Source organism: Anabrus simplex, chromosome 1, assembly GCF_040414725.1.
Source record: "Anabrus simplex isolate iqAnaSimp1 chromosome 1, ASM4041472v1, whole genome shotgun sequence".
Lineage (NCBI taxonomy): Eukaryota > Metazoa > Arthropoda > Insecta > Orthoptera > Tettigoniidae > Anabrus > Anabrus simplex.
The window spans coordinates 1,542,924,600-1,542,943,155 of record NC_090265.1 but is presented as its reverse complement, the minus strand read 5'-3'; the positions used below and the strand labels follow the sequence as shown (position 1 = coordinate 1,542,943,155).

The 18,556-nt window shown below is 40.6% G+C and overlaps 1 protein-coding gene across 4 annotated transcripts in view; it reads right to left on the bottom strand.

Annotated features, from left to right (window-relative positions):
• Positions 1 to 18,556, bottom strand: part of alpha-Spec (alpha spectrin) — a 459,851-nt gene that overhangs the window by 408,448 nt on the left and 32,847 nt on the right. For all 4 annotated transcript variants that reach the window (XM_067138066.2, XM_067138067.2, XM_067138068.2 and 1 more), the window contains exon 4: positions 11,046 to 11,181. In XM_067138066.2, coding sequence (XP_066994167.1) covers positions 11,046 to 11,181 — 136 coding nt within the window. The remainder of the gene's footprint in view (positions 1 to 11,045; positions 11,182 to 18,556) is intronic.

The following is an 18,556-nucleotide window of genomic DNA, read 5'->3' as shown; positions in this document are numbered from 1 at the left end:
TTTGGAATATATTCACACTGGACTCAACAGGAGGGAGTGAAACTAGTTTTAAAAGGTTTTCAAAGGTTCAAAATGACTGGACTTCGAATTCTCTCTATTGCAGAAATGCTGCCGCTATGGTTGACGAGATAGCAGTGAATATGACGTCACGTGGAATGATGACACGCCAGTAGCAGAGAAGTTGGCGGTGCAAGATAATTCAAATGAAAGCAGTGATCAGGTTTACTGTGTGGTAGGCCTACTGTTCAACTCACCGACACAAATGACTGGCTATTAAGTTATTTTGTATGAATATTGCATAATATGATACCCTTATCCCTTTTCTCTACGGGATCGAGTATGAAGCGAGACGAATCTTCGCGAGTTTTTACGACCGTATGCCCTTCCTGAGATCAATCTGTTCAGAGGAATTAATGAGATGCAACGAATTACATGATATAAGGGTAATTAAAACTGACTATATCTTACATATAGGCCTAAAAGTAGTGTTCTCCAATTATTGTTTTTTACGTTTAGAAATACTGCCTTCCATCAAAAATAGCCAGTATAACTCAAATATATTCACGAGTTTGTTAAAGAATAGTGTAGAACATTTATATGTACAATGAATAGCCCTTTATAGCCTAGAAGTCGTGTTCACTGCACGAAATTTGAGATTATCGCATATTGAACCCCCCTTTATATTTTTTTATTGTAAAAGCGGGGAAAAAAAGGGGTCTAATACGCGAGTAAATACGGTACACTTTGTAACGGTTCAAATCCTGTTACAAGCATTAATCTGTATTATTATAATTATTGTAATGATTGTTTGATTCAATTCTGTAATCTGATTTTGCTAGGTATGATTTAATTATCGCTTGCTTCATTGTAGTTAATTTACTGTGTATATTACAGAAGCATTAAAACCATGTTGAGCGAGAGTTGCTCCCTAATATCAGGTATGGATATGTTTTGTGAAACCTTTTGACATTGCAACATATGATGTAATACTGTTACAGCAACTGTCGAGTCATCGCTCTGTCATTATATGCATTTAGACTATGTGATAATTGCTGAGAGTTTCTACCTGGCCTGAGGCTTTTTCATCACTATATGAAATACTCTGGAGCTGGGTGGGAGTTACATCATATACCCTTTTAGAAATGACGTGTGTGTGACAACTTATGTCTACATATAAAAGGGCTGTATCCTATCACGGGAGTCAGTTGGATAGTTCAGTTGGTTGGAAGCAACTGGTTGGAAGGAGTTGAATGAAGAGACTTGCCATGAAGTCAATTGGAGTCAATTGGAAGGAGACTAGTAGCGAACAGTGATACGGATACGTAATCATCAATGACCAAATGGATTATATGTTCGGAGTATGTTTCATGTATCTGTTCGGTCAGGTTCTTGTGTCAAATCGGTGACAGCCGAATACTGAGTCATTGTAATGCAGACTAACAGTTATCAGTGAATTACTTGTAAAGTTGGTTGTGAAGTGTGAATATAATTTCAAGTCATGCTATATCTTGTTTGTGAAACTAAAAGGATACATCACCGAATTAGGTTTGAGATATCTACAGCTAATACCAACTCAAAGGAATACGTTGTAATAACACTCAGTGTTGTCATTAATGCTTTCACAGCCCGCACTTAAAGACATGATACTGTACAGGCTTTCCCTCCAATGGGAACTTCGAATTTTCATTTTGGGCTTATGCCGTGTCAAGAAAATAAGGTGAAATTCTTAACGTTTCGCAGGGAACTGTACTCTGCGTCCTCAGAAGAAATGTCGACTGTCCATGAGAAAGGCTTCTTAAACAATGATGCTTTAAATTTGGATGTTATAATAGAAGTGGAAAAATGGTACGTTCATTCGCCACCAGATGGCCCCCAGGACGTGGAAACGCTAGCGTTCGAAGCGGAAGCAGACCAAACCATCACAATCAGTCTAAGCGGTTCACATAACGTGTTTGCGTAACACGTGACATTGGCAGGTGTATGGCATAGACAAGCCTGGAATGAAACATCTGGCGACAAGGAATGTACGAATTTGGAAAACACCGAGACGAAATAACAATAGTGAAGGGACCCGGAAGAAAACTATCTACGTAAATTCTTAATGAATGGCAACCAGGTATTAATTGATAGCCGGTGTCCCTGTTGAAATTGTTAGGATTTCTACGTATTTCCACACCTTCCTGTATAATCCTAGACCTGTAGTGTCTAGTGTGGGGAAGAGCTCGAGCATCTTGGAACATGACATCATGACCCAACAATAGAGCGTGCTCAGCTATGGACGATTTTCTGGTTGAAGGTAGTTACGTGAACCTGCAATGGATAAATTTCTTGTACAACTTTTAAATTTAAAGATAAAAATTTCATAATGTTCTGTATTGAAATGTATCACAATGAAATTGAAATAATAAATAAGGTAGTTCAACCTATTCAATACAAATAAATACTAAATGTAGTATTACATTCCTATTTAATTATAAGTGGAAGCGGTACCGGTTTCAACCCCAATCCGGGTCATCAGCCGAATAAAATGTAAAAAACAATGCACAGGTAAGAAAGAAATTAAAGATCCAAGTCCCCACAAAAACAGTTGAAGAGGCAAAATAAAACGAGGATAGACACTGTAAAATTCAGAAGAAGTAGAAGGTAAGTCACTTAAAAGAAGCAAGGCGCAATCTTCTGAACAACAGCGTAGCACACGCAAAGTTCGGCATTGTCTCACAATGTTTACGAGAAGCGGAGAACAGTTAAATGACCCAGCTTGCATACACTATCAGACGTGAAGTCACAATATAATCCTACAAATGTGAAGACGAAAAATCGTGCAGAAGCCGAAGACGAGTAGTTCAATTGAAGTAAATTGCCAGCTCCCGAAGATCAGTGCGACATATTCAACGTCAGGCACTGTGCTTTCAAACGCCGACTGAACTTGAATAGCTTAATGATCCAGTATTTGCTTCGGTCGCAAAAATGTACATATACATATAATACAATTCAATATAATTGAAATATGTAACTAGGATCTTGTAGATTTTTTAGAACAGTTGACGTAAAAAATAATTGTGAAGAGAAAAATTTTAAAAAGCGCAATACCGGAAAAAAATGAAAAACGTATATGCGTGCGCTATTTCTTGAAGATAAAAATTCAGGTCGTAATTGAAGTAGTCAAAGTCAGTGCAAGGCATGAGTTTAAATTTGAATGTGAAAACCCAATACTTCTCAAAAATTCTAAATTTCTAAACCCGAATTCAATTTTCCATGCCTTACAAAGTTCCTACCCACACTTTCTACCTCCAATAACCCACCCTAAATTACCCCTCCTTTATTTCCCTATCTTATCCTTTCCCATCATCTTTTAACTTCAAATCCTTTTAATCTTCTCTTATCTACTAATCTTCTTCCTTTATGAACTTATCGTATCTTTTCACCTCTCCTCTAACAAAAATCATTTTTTTTAAAATCTACTTTCCGAATTGAACTGTATAGAGTACTAATATACCATATTGCCACCTGCATTTTGGGTTTTCACATTCAAATTTAAACTCGTGCCTTGCGCTGACTACTTCAATTATGACCTGAATTTTTATCTTCAAGAAATAGCGCACTGTGCCTATACGTTTTTCATTTGTTTCCGGTATTGTGCTTTTTACCGTTTTTCTCTTCACAATTGTTTTTTTACGTCAACTGTTCTAAAAAATCTACAAGATCCTAGTTACATATTTCAATTATATTGAATTGTATTACACAGGATGCTTACAAATGAATATCGGAGTTTTAACGCCTTATAATATTGAATACGTTAAACTTACAGTTATACATTATATGTCAAATGAAAGCGCAACTCAAACAGTTTTGTTTGTTGGCACCAGTGCGCATGTACGTGCAATGGTTTTGCCGCAATCCGCTAGACAGCGGTAGTAGCAAAGATGGCGACTAGTGAACAGAAAGCTTTTTGTGTTTTGCAGTTTGCAAAGACAGAATCTGTAGTTACTGTGTAACGTGCGTTCCGCATTAAGTTCGGTTGTGATCCTCCAAGTGATAACATTCGCAGATGGTATCATACATTTGAAGACACCGGTTGCCTTTGTAAAGGGAAGAGCAAGGGACGACCAAGATTAAGTGAAGAGACTGTTGAGCGAGTGAGAGTCATTCACTCATAGCCCAAATAAATCAGTCCGGACGGCTAGTCGTGAATTACAACTTCCTGCGTCGACCGTTTGGAAAGTTGTAAGAAAACGCTTACAGCTACGTCCTTACCGTTTACAGTTATTACAGGCTCTAAAGCCGGCAGACCACAGATTACGTGCCAACTTCGCAAACGACATGTTGTTACATGATTATGAGTTTATGAATCATGTTGTTTTCAGTGATGAATCAGCCTTTCACCTTAGTGGACATGTAAACACTCATGTGCGCATCTGGGGCTCAGAAAATCCTCACGAGTTGGTACAAATGCAACGAGATTCCCTTAAAGTGAATGTTTCTTGTGCCGTATCCCGGCGAAAGGTTTATGGGCCTTTCTTTTATGGTGAACATACTGTAACTGGTACTTCTTACCTCGATACACTAGAGCAATGGCTCTTCCCTCAGTTGGAAGAAAATGAGCCAGAGAACTTCATTTTCCATCAAGATGGTGCGCCACCTCACTGGCATAACGACGTACGCGATTGGTTGAACGTAACTGTACCCGAGCGCTGGATAGGCCACAAGGGCCCCAATGACAGGACTTGCTTGGCATGGCCTCCACGTTCTCCCGACCTAACGCCATGCGATTTTTTTCCTTTGGGGTTTATCAAGGATCGTGTGTACGTGCCTCCGCTACCAGCTGACCTTCCTGAATTAAGAAACCGGATTGAAGCAGCTGTTGCTGAGATTACTGAAGACACACTTAATAACGTTTGGGAAGAACTCGACTATAGACTTGATGTATGCCGTGTAACAAATGGTAGTCACATTGAACATTTGTAAAGTTCGTAATAAAACTGTTTGAGTTGCTCTTTCATTTGACATTTAATTTATAACTGTAAGTTTAATGTATTAAGGCGTTAAAACTCCGATATTCATTTGTAAACACCCTGTATGTATGTATATATATATATATATATATTTATGTACATTTTCGCGACTGAAGCAAATACTGGATCATTAAGCTATTCATCAAGTTCAGTCGGTGTTTGAAAGCACAGTGCCTGACGTTGAATATGTCGTGCTGATCTTCGGGAGCTGGCAATTTACTTCAATTGAGCTACTCGTCTTCGGCTTCTGCACGATTTTTCATCTTCACATTTGTTGGATTGTGTTGCGACTTCGCGCCTGATAGTATATGCAAGCTGGCTCATTTAACTGTTCTCCGCTTCTCATAAACATTATGAGACAATGCCAAACTTTGCGTGTGCTACGCTGCTGCTCAGAAGATTGCGCCTTGCTTTTTTTAAGTGACTTACCTTCTACTTCTGAATTTTACAGTTCCTATCCCCATAGTTTTATTTTGCCTCTTCAACTGTTTTTGTGGGGACTTGATCTTTAATTTCTTTCTTACCTATGCATTGATTTTTTGCACTTTATTAGGCTGATGATGACCCGGATTGGGGTCGAAACCGGTACCACTTCCACTTATAATTAAATAGGAATGTACTACTACATTTCGTATTTATTTGTATTGAATAGGTTGAACTACCTTATTTATTATTTCAATTTCATTGCAACTTTTAAATGTCCGGTCAAGAGGATTTCAAATTTAATGCCTAGAGTTTCTTTTACTTGTTAGTTCAGAGTTATATACTATCACCGATATTATCGCAGCAGGTCTCAACCATTAAAGTCAATATTTAAAGAATATATTTTGTTTAGTATCAAATACAATTGTTTCATTTCAATAGTAGATGAGATAACCTCACATTTTAACAGGGAAATCAATGTCCTTTTCCCAGAACATATGTGTTATGCTGTCAAAGTAAGCTTATTACCTCACACCATAGAGATATTCAAGACTCTCATTCTATTACCGTTACAGTGATATGTAGCTGGCGCCCATCAACAATCGTATGTGTAAGTAATCACGTAAATACTAAGTGTGTGTACATAGTCCCAACGATAATTTTATTTCACGTATATTTTAATTGTTTCATATTGTAAAATCTACAATAACTACAACATCTCTATTACAGAATTCGACAAACAAAAATGAAACTTTGGCTAATAGAAGTGATCAATACAACAAAAATGAAACATCACAGCTAACACAAGCAATAAATCGATGTAACAACAATCAGTCATTCTTTAGTGAACAGAGGGAGCTACAAACGTGGTAATAATGTAAAATTACTATTGAGGAAAAAGACCATCTAGAAGTTGAACTTGTCCCAAAAATCATTACTTTTACACATGATATTCCCTAAAGCAAGGCGTTAGGCAGAAGCCCGGGCAAGATGACCTGCCTAAAATGGAGTCCTTCGCAATTTCGTACTTTTCGCGCCGAAGCCTGCAGAGTTATCTTGTTGAGGGCTTTAGGAAAGTACTCTGGCAAGTGAACTGCACAATGTTCATTTTCTGGTGGTTCTGGAAGCAAGTTCAAAACTACCATCAAGTGAAAATCATACAGCTAAAATTTGTTCTCTCTGCTGTACATGTTGTACAGGAAATATGCATTATTTAATATGTGAAACAAATGTATCCCAAGTTTCTTGTATCAATGAATTGATATGTGGGTCTGTGTATAACAACTCAACATCTGATCTGATCCTGGCTTTATATGTTTGTTATACTCCACAACCATTCAGGGCTTAATTTTCTTCTGTCCACACTTGTTTGTTGTCTCAACCAAATCACCTTCAAATTCACTGAAAACTGTGAGGACATTTCTCTTATTTTTCCATTTACTACAACATACCCCTTCCTGTGTGTAACGGTTGATTACTTCACCCCTCTTCAACCGCTTGGCTACAACTTCTGGTGGCTTATACTTCCTCTTTGCTTGCCGAGTTCGGGTACAGTAGGTCCGCTTTTGGAGAAGCTCTTCTGTAAGGTGAACCGAGTTGTATATATGAAATGAATGGACAAGGCCATTTGGCTGATCCGAAACATACAATTTCATCATATTTATGGCATTTGTCTTGAAAATATTGTTTCCATCGTAGCTGACCTCTCTACAGCACCATGATCTCATAATCAGAAAGATCGTGGGATGGGTGACAATTCGTCAATTTTATGATTGAAATAATCCATAATTGGATGAATTTTGTAAACTGGATCACTAAACGTTCACTCTTTGGAAATGGAAACATCTGAAAAGCAGTAAAAACCAATCCCTTGACATGAATTTCGAAAACTACAAATTCAATATATAACGTTCCGGCCAATAGTCATTTATACGGTTCACACGAATCAACCCCATATGAAACAAAATGCCTATGAAAGTTTTCATTTTCTCAGCTGTGGTGTCCTACCAGTCATTGATTCTCGACCGTTTCCCCGTGTTCTCAAAAAGAACAGACTATCTGAAGAAAATATAAATGCAGTGATAACATAAGCATCATGACGTACTCAAAAATGATTACTACAAGTTCTTTCATATTACTCACATATATGATACAAGAATTACAAGTTCAACCCTTTCATCGAACTCATTGCAGTATTGGAATTTATTTCAAAAGCAGAATCACTTGTAACTTCTTGAAGTAATGATCAACAGAAATACCATGTCTTACCTCACATTGAAGTTGTCTTACTGCTCGAAGATCCCATAAAAGAATGACGACATATGACAAACTGCAGAGAGGAAAATATGTGGGGAACTGAATACGTATGTGAAAATCTGGCTACGGATAAACCTACTAGTGGACTGGACTTACAACATGTGTGGGATGACAAGGAGAATTTTCCTCACCGTGCGAGAAACCTGGAATTCATATTTTCTAGCACCCATCGTATGACACGATATGTGCGTGCTCTGCACATGCTTGTAAACTGGCGTCAGGATTCTTTCCCTTAGACTTTGGGAAGCGAATCCCGAACCATGTCGTTCAGTGGCATTTCCTCCACTAGGGGGCTAACACCTACAAAAAATTGTTCATCTGCCCTAAGCCGTTGACCTTCCTAGAACATCCGGTAATTTCCTGCTGCCCAACCCTCAGCGTTGAGTCGTTGGCTGTATGGTCTTACTCCTTACCATAGCAAGGTGAAAATTTAACACCATCCAAAGATGAATTAAAAATGATCAAAATGACAAAGTTTGATTATAGAAGGATTTAGAAGATCTGTACAGTATCTCGCAAACAAAAAAGAATGGCTGCATGATATTGTTTGTTCCTCACATTTAATTATTTTAATTTTAATTGTAATAAAAATATAATTCACCTTCCATGTAGATACAAATGCTGTCAATTTGAACCCAGACATGCCAACTTTCAAAAGTGAAAAATCAGGAGAAATTTTGCAGCGAATCGCGACGTATTACGACATCACTGATGGCAGAACATGAACAAATTCATTATAATTCAATACATTAACAATTCTATTTAGCCTACATATATATTTTTTTCATCATTTACATGTGAATACTAAATACTGGACATACCTGAACTGTAGGAACACGTGACTTCTCATCCTTCAACATGGTGATCACATTACGACTAATTGTTGTTCAACACACCAGTAACTGACTTAGCCCTTTTCAGAAACTCGAAACTAAATTTTTGCTCAAAGCACTTGCCTTGCTGAACTGATTTCAAGGTTAAAAGTTTTTCCAAAGTTTGTTCAGACAGCAAGGATCTGAACTGTGTTTTTGTCTTTGTGACTCTGCTAAAAATCCTTTCACATTCTGCATTGCTATGTGGAATTGATAAAATAGCAAGCATCACCTTAGAGAGTCTGTCATATTTAAGTACACCATCAGCTGATTTCATCTGACCTACCAATGCCCATTGAACATCCATTCTTCCTTTTGTCAGGTCTGTTTCTTCGAGCTGAAAGTTACAGAACTGGGAGTGCAGAATATCAGTGTCTTTATCCAAATGTTCCATTTCACTAGTCAAAATGTTCGGACACTTATTAATGAAAAATCTAAGGCTAGAAAATGATGCCTTACTTATAGCAGAAATATCTGCAACTTCTGCAGTAATTAAAACTTCATCTTTGAATGGAAATTTGTGTACCATGTAGTCACACGATGAAGAGAAACACTTTCTAACAGACTTAAAGAATATGCACTTTTCCTCAGACTTCAAGGTGTTCAAGAGTTCCTCCTACACTGTCCTCAATAAGTGGATGTGCGGCATACTTGACCGAAGAGCTACGTTTGGATTCTCAAAGATATCCATAAAACTTGAGAGAAAAAGGCAAAAAGATTTATGTAAATTTGATGAAAGGAATATGAAAGTCTTTCTTCACATGACAATGCATGGCTGTTAGTGTCATCAGTAGTTTCATTTTTTGTTACTGAAACTGATGACTGGGTTTTCCTTTTAACTGAGGAGTGAGGTGAAATGTTATGACAATCCTTAACCTTGTCAGACAAACAAGACACATCTGCACTTAAACTGTGCTTAGGAATTTTGTAAGTCTTCAAAGTTCCCATCTGAGAACCCTTACTCACACTTTCGCTTCTGAATAATGTAACCAAAGGGTCCCACTGAAGCAAAATCCTATCTAAACACCTTCTTAGTGATAACCTTCGAGTAGGCACACGCTTCAGAATTTTCCTGATCTCCGTGCTGTGTAAAGTCTGAAGTTCTCTGAACTTTTCTTTCCTCTTTGCACTCCTTTTCAGATAATAAAATATATCAATTATACTTTCATCTACATTTACGGGCAAGCACACCGCACCCTTCTCGGCAGCAAGATTAATTAGGTGAGAAAAGCAGCCTACGATGATTATGTTACTCTTTTCCCGCTTCAAACATCCTGCCACACCATTCTGTAATCCTACTGTTACTGGAGCATTATCAGCACCAAGAGCTAGGCAGTTTTTTTATTGGAATGCAGAATTCCCGAAAAGTTGAGAGCAAAAGATTGGCAATGTTAGCTCCAGTAACATCCCCTTCTAAATTAGGCACAGAGAGTAGACAACTCTGAATTTCATTGAGTTTAGGCCTAAAAAATGTTACAACAATGGGACATATTTTCAAGTTGCTTTCATTGCTATGCATTCACCTGCAAATGTGATACAATTTTCACCTTTTCTTCCATGCACATTTCTGTAATGATAGCCACTCCTTTCATTCTAGCACACCCACATCGTTTAGCGATTTCCGAATCAGGAAACATTTTACGAAACAAAGGTCCCATATGATCGCCACAATTTACAGGCAGGTTATGTTCTACTATAAATGACATAAATAATGCCTCGGCATTCGTCACAGGATTTACATCTTGGTTTTTACATGAAAAGTTCACTTTCTGGTTTCTTTCTACACACTGGACACTTTCCTTATGTTTTTTCATTTGCATATGCTTGAGTATATCACATTTCCTGCCATTACCTACATATATTACAGAATGTGATTGTTGGTCCCTTTCTGGATTAACTCAAACACGGAAACTCTACCCGATAAGCACTTTTAAACACTGCATCATATTTCTTTTTTGACATTTTGGCCAAAAATATTAAGGCACAACACGAGCACTTCTGCAGGTCTTGCCCCAGGTAGAACGACTACTGTGTGCTACTTCTGAGGTTAGGTTACTCCAAAAAGACTGCTTGACTCGCTTGCAAAAGAGAATGACTGTAATATAGACCAAAGAGCACGACTGGCCACCATGCCCCGTACTGCCATCTGGTATCATTATTAGAACTACTATCGACCAGCCATATATCGATAGAACGAGGAAATCCGCGGGAGTTTAAAATAATACAAAAATTACGAATATTGCTCTGAAAATCGGGAGATCGTACCCGGCGATCGGAAGATCGAGAGGAACGATGAAAAATCGGGAGTCTCCCGCTCAAATCGGGAGACTTGGCACGTCTGTGAACCTGAGGCTGTAGAAGGTAAACAACACTTTCATCAATCCAATTATTTGTATCAATCTAAAAAATGTGGACTACAAACCTAGTCTCTTTCGAATAATATCAGAGTTAAAGTGAGCTTGATTAATCATCTCCATGCCGGTATTATCCAGGACTACAATAGCATTACTATGAGCAGCAACTTCGGCTTCAAAGGCTTGATGTTTTTGTATCTTGGCCTGGAAATAGCAGAAAAAGCACAGCAATTATATATCATTCATCATAATTATGTAATAAATTAACCTTGAAATAAAATAAAAAGCACTCACAAAAATTAGCACACAACAGAGAAGAGAAAAAAATTACAATATTGGTTTCACATCCCTCTAACTACTTTTATAATTTTTGGAGATGCTGAGAGCCAGAATTTTGTCCCGCAGGAGTTCTTTTACATGCCAGTAAATCTATCGACAAGGAGCTGACGTATTTGAGCACATCCAACTACCACCAGACTGAGCCAGTATCGAACATGCCAACATTGTCTTAGGATTTCGCCACAAATGATCTTTGCTCCAATACGGCTGATGATGACCCCTAGATGGGTCGAAACTAGTACCGTGTAATTTGTAATTTTGTGAATATATTGTAGTATTGAAAAGGTGGAAACGTTTACGTTGTTATTATTATTACTTATATATCATGCCAACTTAAGCGAGGAAAACCAATGCATACCTGCCAACTTTCAAAAATAGAAATCTAGAAGATCCTAAATCGGAAAAATTTTAATACATGCATGCGTCGCAAAGTCTTGCGACACAGTAAAAAAGGATGGTAAGAGGGGGGAGATTACAAACAATACTAATACAGGTCAAATACATGCTATGATCACCCCTGAAATTAAATACTTACACAAAGTTACATCCTGATGAGTGCTCATCTGTTTTCACTCAACACTGGGAACAGTTCACACAGTACACAAACAGCGTTTTTCTGCACTTTCAACTCGGAGGTCACAATATGAATGTCACCTTCAAAACTAAACTAAACATGTACACTTATTTACAAAATTCTATCACGTCCACAGTCTTTTCCTACTGCTTTTTCCCAAACATGTGTGGTCGCGGGTGCAAACTGAGTCACACATGTGGATTTGGCCCTGTTTTACAACCGCATGCCCTTCCTGACGCCAACCCTATATGGAGGGATGTAATCACTATTGCGGGTTTCTGTGGTGGTTGGTAGTGTGGTATGTTGTCTGAATAGGAAGAGGAGAGTGTTGGGACGGACACATACACCCAGTCCCCGAGCCAGAAGAATGAATCAGAAGAGATTAAAATCCTCGACCCGACCCGGCCGGGAATCGAACCCAGGACCAATGAATATTGAATTTTCACGACTGCACTGTAATCGAAACCGACTTTCAACCTATTAGGTCGTGTTACGTACATTTAGTACGTGTTGATGAGATGTTAAGTACAGAACAAAAATGGCCTACCAGACACCAGTGGGATCCAAACCCACAACCTCCTGAACTCGCGTCGTTAATCCACCAATTGAGCTACGGTGGCCTAGGCCATATTTGTTCTGTTGGAAAGGATCTAAGCTACAGGTCTTCCTAATTCCGATATCAATGTTTGAAGTAAGCAAATTTCTTTTCTTAAGAAAGCTGTTCCTTGCTTGTGCTAGTTTTCATTTTATGTCCTCCTTACTTCTGCCATCGTTAGTTACTTTACTACCCAAGTAACAATATTCATTTACTTCCTTTAAGACTTTGTTTTCTAATCTAATATTTCCTACATCACCTGCCTTCGTTCGACTGCACTCCATTACTTTTGTTTTGGACTTATTTATTTTCATCTTGTACTCCTTACCAAGACTTCATCCATACCATTCAGCAACTTCGAGATCTTCTGCAGTCTCAGATAAAATAACAATATCATCGGCAAATCTCAAGGTTTGGATTTCCTCTCCTTGGACTGTGATTCCCTTTCCAAATTGTTCTTTGATTTCCTGTACGTAACATGACCTAATAGGTTGAAAGTCTGTTTTGAACCCAGGACCCTCTGAACCGAAGGCCAGTACGCTGACCATTCAACCAACGAGTCGGTCTGTCAAGTTCACAGTATGCAGGCTATTATCCATCATAGGTTGAAGAGGACAGATGGAGATGAGTTGCTTTCTTTGCTTTCTTCAGAAATTCTGGAGGAAAACTACTCTAGTAACATGGATCAGTACTTTTGGTTTTCAAAAACAGAAATAGAATACAGAATTTCATTTGACATTGAGGACCTGGTTCTTTTTCACCCATCTGAACAAGTTCACATTCAGCATTACTGTGCTGTAGTCAGAACAGAAAGCATTAGCCTGGATGTCATATACTTAGGAACACCATCACCTCCACGAAATCTTCATCGAGCGACCTCATCTGGTCTCATCTGTCAGATTCTGATGTATCCACAAAGACGCACACAAAATGCTGTCAGTTGGTAGACTTATTTCACCATAACTTCACATAAACACACACATAACCTAATCAACTCCTGTCACAAACAAAATACATCAACAAACCGCCATTTTTAACAAATGCCTATTACTAAGCCACACGGAGATCGCAGCCTTAAAACAACTGCCAGCTTACGAACACGTCATAACACGTGGTCAAAAGTATAACTCTTGTTAAAGTATAACACCAACTGAACAGTAACTCGTCTCTACCATCAAGACCACCTCTTCATATATGTGCCTGGCCAGGCTTCTAGAAAGATACATTTTCTCGTAAATTCTAGAGTGCTTAAGTCTCGCCACCGAGTGCCATTCTGGATGTTACAGTGTGTTTCCCAATTCTGTAGTGGATTACAAATCATATATACAGGTAATAATACATTATATACAGGTTCTACATCAACTAAACTCATAAATATGTATATGCAACAAATGTTTCATGACATAACCTTACAGATAATGCGATTGTAAACTGATGATATGATTATACTAATAAGTGGATGTACACTGACTTAGCAAATGTCATGGGATGGTTACCTAATAGCGTGTGGGGCCTCCTCTGGCCCTGCGAACTGCAGTGAGACGCCGTGGAAGTGAGTCAACAAGTCCCTGGTAGTCCTCTGGATGCAGCTGACACCAAATCGTTTGCCAAGCGGCCGCCAATGCTGGTCTGTTCGTGGGTGCAGGTTCCATAGCAAGGAGCCTGCGTTCCAGGACATCCCAGATATGCTTGATAGGGTTCATATCGGGGCTCCTGGGTGGCCATGGCAGTCGTTGGACCTCTGCTGCATGTTAATGGAACCATTCCCGGGCGACGAGGCGGCGCGTTATCATCTTGAAACACCGCAGAACCGCCTGGGCGCTGGAAGGCCAAAATGGGCGGAGATGGTCTCCGAGCAGCTCAACACACTGCGTACCATTCAAAGTCTCTTCCAGAACAACTAGGGGGCCCATTCCGTATCAGGAAAATGCACCCCCGACCATAACAGAGACACCAGCGCCCTGGACCATACCTTCGAGGCAGGCGGGATCCATTGCTTCATGTGGTCTGCGCCATACACGGTGCCTTCCATCGGCATGATGCAGTTGAAATCGTGATTCGTCCGACCATATCACGTTACACCATTGTTCCAGTGTCCATCCCTGATGACTGGCGACAAATGCGCGTCGTGCCCGATGACGATGGGTTAACAGTGGCACCCGTGTGCAACGCTGGCTCCCATACCCCATAGAACCCATGTTCATACGGATTGTCCACGGGGAAACGTGTCTAGCACGGCCTGTGTTGAATTGAGCCGTGATTTGTTGCACGGTTGCCCGTCTGTCACTTGACAATCCGTCCCAGATGTCGCCGGTCACGGTCATCGAGGGTGGCTGGACGGCTGGTCGTTCATCTGTTGTGGACGGTGACACCCGCATTCAACCATTCACGTTACACCCTAAACACGGTTGATCGTGTAAAGCTGAATTCCTGCACCACTTCCGAAATCTCACATCCCATCCGTCGGGCACCGACCACTATACCCCGTTCAAACTGTATCAGCTCACGACGACGTTCCATGTTACTCCTGTCACATGGACAGCCACTGCTCACAAGGTCTCCTATACAACTGCCGCTGGCACAGGGGGCGTGTGGTGCGCAGACAACAACCTGCGCATCAGTGCTCTGCTTTCCCGTGACATTTGCTCAGTCAGTGTACATTAATAATAATAATAATAATAATAATAATAATAATAATAATAATAATAATAATAATAATAATAATAATAATAATAATATTATATAAGTAATAATAATAATAACATAAATGTTTCCACCTTTTCAATACAATATATTCACAAAATTACAAAATTATACGGTACTAGTTTCGACCCATCTAGGGGTCATCATCATCATATTGTATAATCCCGAATAGCACCCGCCACCTGTTGATGTTATTCGGGCTTCAAGTTATCAAATACATGGAGACCTGTACTGCAGAAATACATGCATAACACCACCCTGGAACAGCAGGACGCGCTCACGAAACTGTCAACAGAGGGCGATGAATTACAGCACGACAATCCTCGAGTCCTATTATCGGGGTAGGCCGTGGATAGCACGGCCATGACTTCAACGTTTCTTTGAATTTCTTTGCTCACTGTCGGAAGCATAATTTAACTTGCCCTGATGAAGACTAATGCAATTTGGCTGAAAGCTCAGCTTCATTAAATAAACAGAGTGGCTTTATCCAGTATTAATTTATTTATGTTAAGACTGATATGTCTCTTCGCTTCCTGGATGTCCGGCTTCAGTGCTCCTGTAGAGCTCTGAGGATGTCAGTCGTGTGCTGTCCGGGGATCACCACTACCGCAGGCGTGTCGGGTGGGTGTGACCTGTACATTAAGAGTCCTCCGCCAACCCGGAAGTTCTTGTAGCACATCTTGAATTCCCTTGGGACGAGTCAATTATCAGTGTTCTGTCTAGTAATCAACTGCGTCATGGTCATACAGGGCTTATTTTGTTCATTCCAGTTTTTTACTCCCAGATCAAGTTGCTTCTTGATGGTGATAAGGACAGGTTTCTTAGGCTCACTTGTGTGTTCATGGGAACTCCCTCTCGACAATAGTACTCCTAGCTTCAGGTTCCATCGTCGGGTGCCTAGATAAGCTGTCTGCTCCTCTGAGACGTGACACATCGAAATCAAATTCTATGATTAACAGAACCCATCACATAAATTTAGATTTTGAGCCAGAGACAGAGTTCAACCATTTGAGAGCAGCGTTATCGGTGTAAAGCTGGAACTTGCTTCCCTCCAAGTAGCCTCTGAATTTCCCCAGGGTCCACACCACGGGTAAGGCTTCCTTCTCAGCAGTGCAGTAGCGCTGTTCGGTGGGAGATAGCTTCCTGCTGGCATACTCTATGTCCCGCCGTCACTCCTCTCCTGGAATTCTAGAACTTTCCGTGACCTCCACTTGCTAGTATCCGGAGTTGAGATCCAGCGTGTTGAAAACCCTAGACCCACTCGCTCGTTTAGAGTCCTTCAGGTCAGGCATAGAGTAAGCATCACTAACGGTCTTCTTGTTCAACCTGCGGAAGTAAACACACAGTCCATACTCCCCATTCTTATTCTTCATCATCATCATCATCATCTTCTTCTTCTTCTTCGGTAGGACGATAGGTGAAGCTCAATAGTATGTAGAAGTTTTGATGAGACCTTGCCCTTCCATCTCTTGAAACTTCCAGATGACGAAGTTGCGCTTATCCGGGTTGATTGGATATGGACGTTGCTTGATGTGTGAGGAAGCCCTGCATTCAATGGTGTGCGTTACCAAGGTAGTATGTCCTATTTTATTGGTGATGACTTCTGGAAAGTCCTTTAAGGTGTGTTTCAGCTCCTCTTCTTCACTCGGTCAAAGATGTGTTAACCGGATATCTCCCAGGTCTACACCGACTTCCATATCCTTGCGAGTCCGGAGATTTCCATCGTACCAGGCGACCGTCAGACGTCTGTCTTTTCCCGAAAAGACTCCATGAGCTGCATAGTCTAGGATCACCTTGTATTCCTCCCTCATCAGAGGGTCTGCCTTACAAGGGCTGCACTCGGCTAGAAATAGCCACACAAAATTAAACCTTGTATTCCACCAGAAAGTCGTGACCTAATATGATGTCAGGTATCAGGTTCTGGATCACTGCAACTTCAATTACAATAGGCTCGCTCATACATTTAGCGGTTAGGTTAGTCTGTCCTTGGATGGAATAGGTTACCCCGTCTGCTGCTCCCACTACCCTTCCGAGGTGGTTAAGATTTCATAGGCGGTAGTAATCTGGCAAAAGTCCCATTGACAAATGAATAGCTTGCTTGGCTGTCAAGGATGGCTGAAAAATTCTTGCTGCCAATCCTTAAGATGATAGCTGGGCGGGGCTGGCCTATTCTACTCGCTATCTGACCAATCCCTCTCCTACTCGACCAGGTTTGCTTATCTGGCAGATCTTGAAGGCGCATTCGTGTTCCAGGTCCCATCCCTCCTCAATCCAGAATGGGCCGGACCTAGTTTTCCGACGTCAAGGTTGGGCACTTGTTATTCAGGTGCCCCATTCTTCCACAATGGTAGCATTTCCTAACCGAGCCGGTCTCTTCTGTGGCTTCGCTATTGTGATCCTCCTCCAGCTGGGCGATGATTAAGCGTAGATCAAACGATCCCAGCTGTGATACTTTCACTATGGGTAGAATCTTATTGGGGAGCAGCTCTGTCATGTCTGTTAAGATCTAGTTTTCGCTTCCATCCGGGTGCAGGCGTTTCAGTTGGTACTTCTGTAGGACGAAGGCGCTAGCCCTCATGCCAGTGGGTTGTGTCTCAGTCAGCTTCATTTTCACGGAGCTCTTCACCCCTTCTGAATTAAACCTAGTGAGGAATTCCCTCTTGAAGTCCATCCAGTTTAAATTTAGACCTACCAAGTTCGATAGCTGCAGTCGCTTAAGTGCCTCCAATATCCAGTATTCGGGAGATAGTGGGTTCGAACCCCACTGTCGGCAGCCCTGAAGATGGTTTTCTGTGGTTTCCCATTTCCACACCAGGCAAATGCTGGGGCTGCACCTTAATTAAGGCCACAGCCGCTTCCTTCTCACTCCTAGCCCTTTCCTGTCCCATCGTCGCCATAAGACCTATCTGTGTGAATGAAACGTAAAGCAACTAGGAACAAAAAAAAATTGGAACCTTCAAGTTATTCCACTAGTAGTGGCTTGCCCCTTTAATCGTGGTGTGATGAGTTGCACGAAGATATCCTCTGGTAGATTAGTCCTTCCTAACAGACTGACCGATCCCTCGATGAAGCTAGTCGGGTTCTCCTCCAGTCACCCGTGGAATTCCTGGAGGCTCTCTATAATCACCTTCAGGTCTAGGTATGCTATATTGCTGTTTAGGTTTGAGAGGGTTAGAGGTGTGGCGATACGTCCTGTTTGCGTTAATCTATCTTCTACTGCGTGACGGATGTTTTCCCTTATATTCTGCACGTCTCCCTTGATGGTCGAAAATCAGTTTCCTAACCTTCGTTCAATGGCAGAAATACGGCTCCCAAGATTGCCCTCGACGGCAGAGACACGACTTTCAAAATTTCGCTCGATGTTAGAA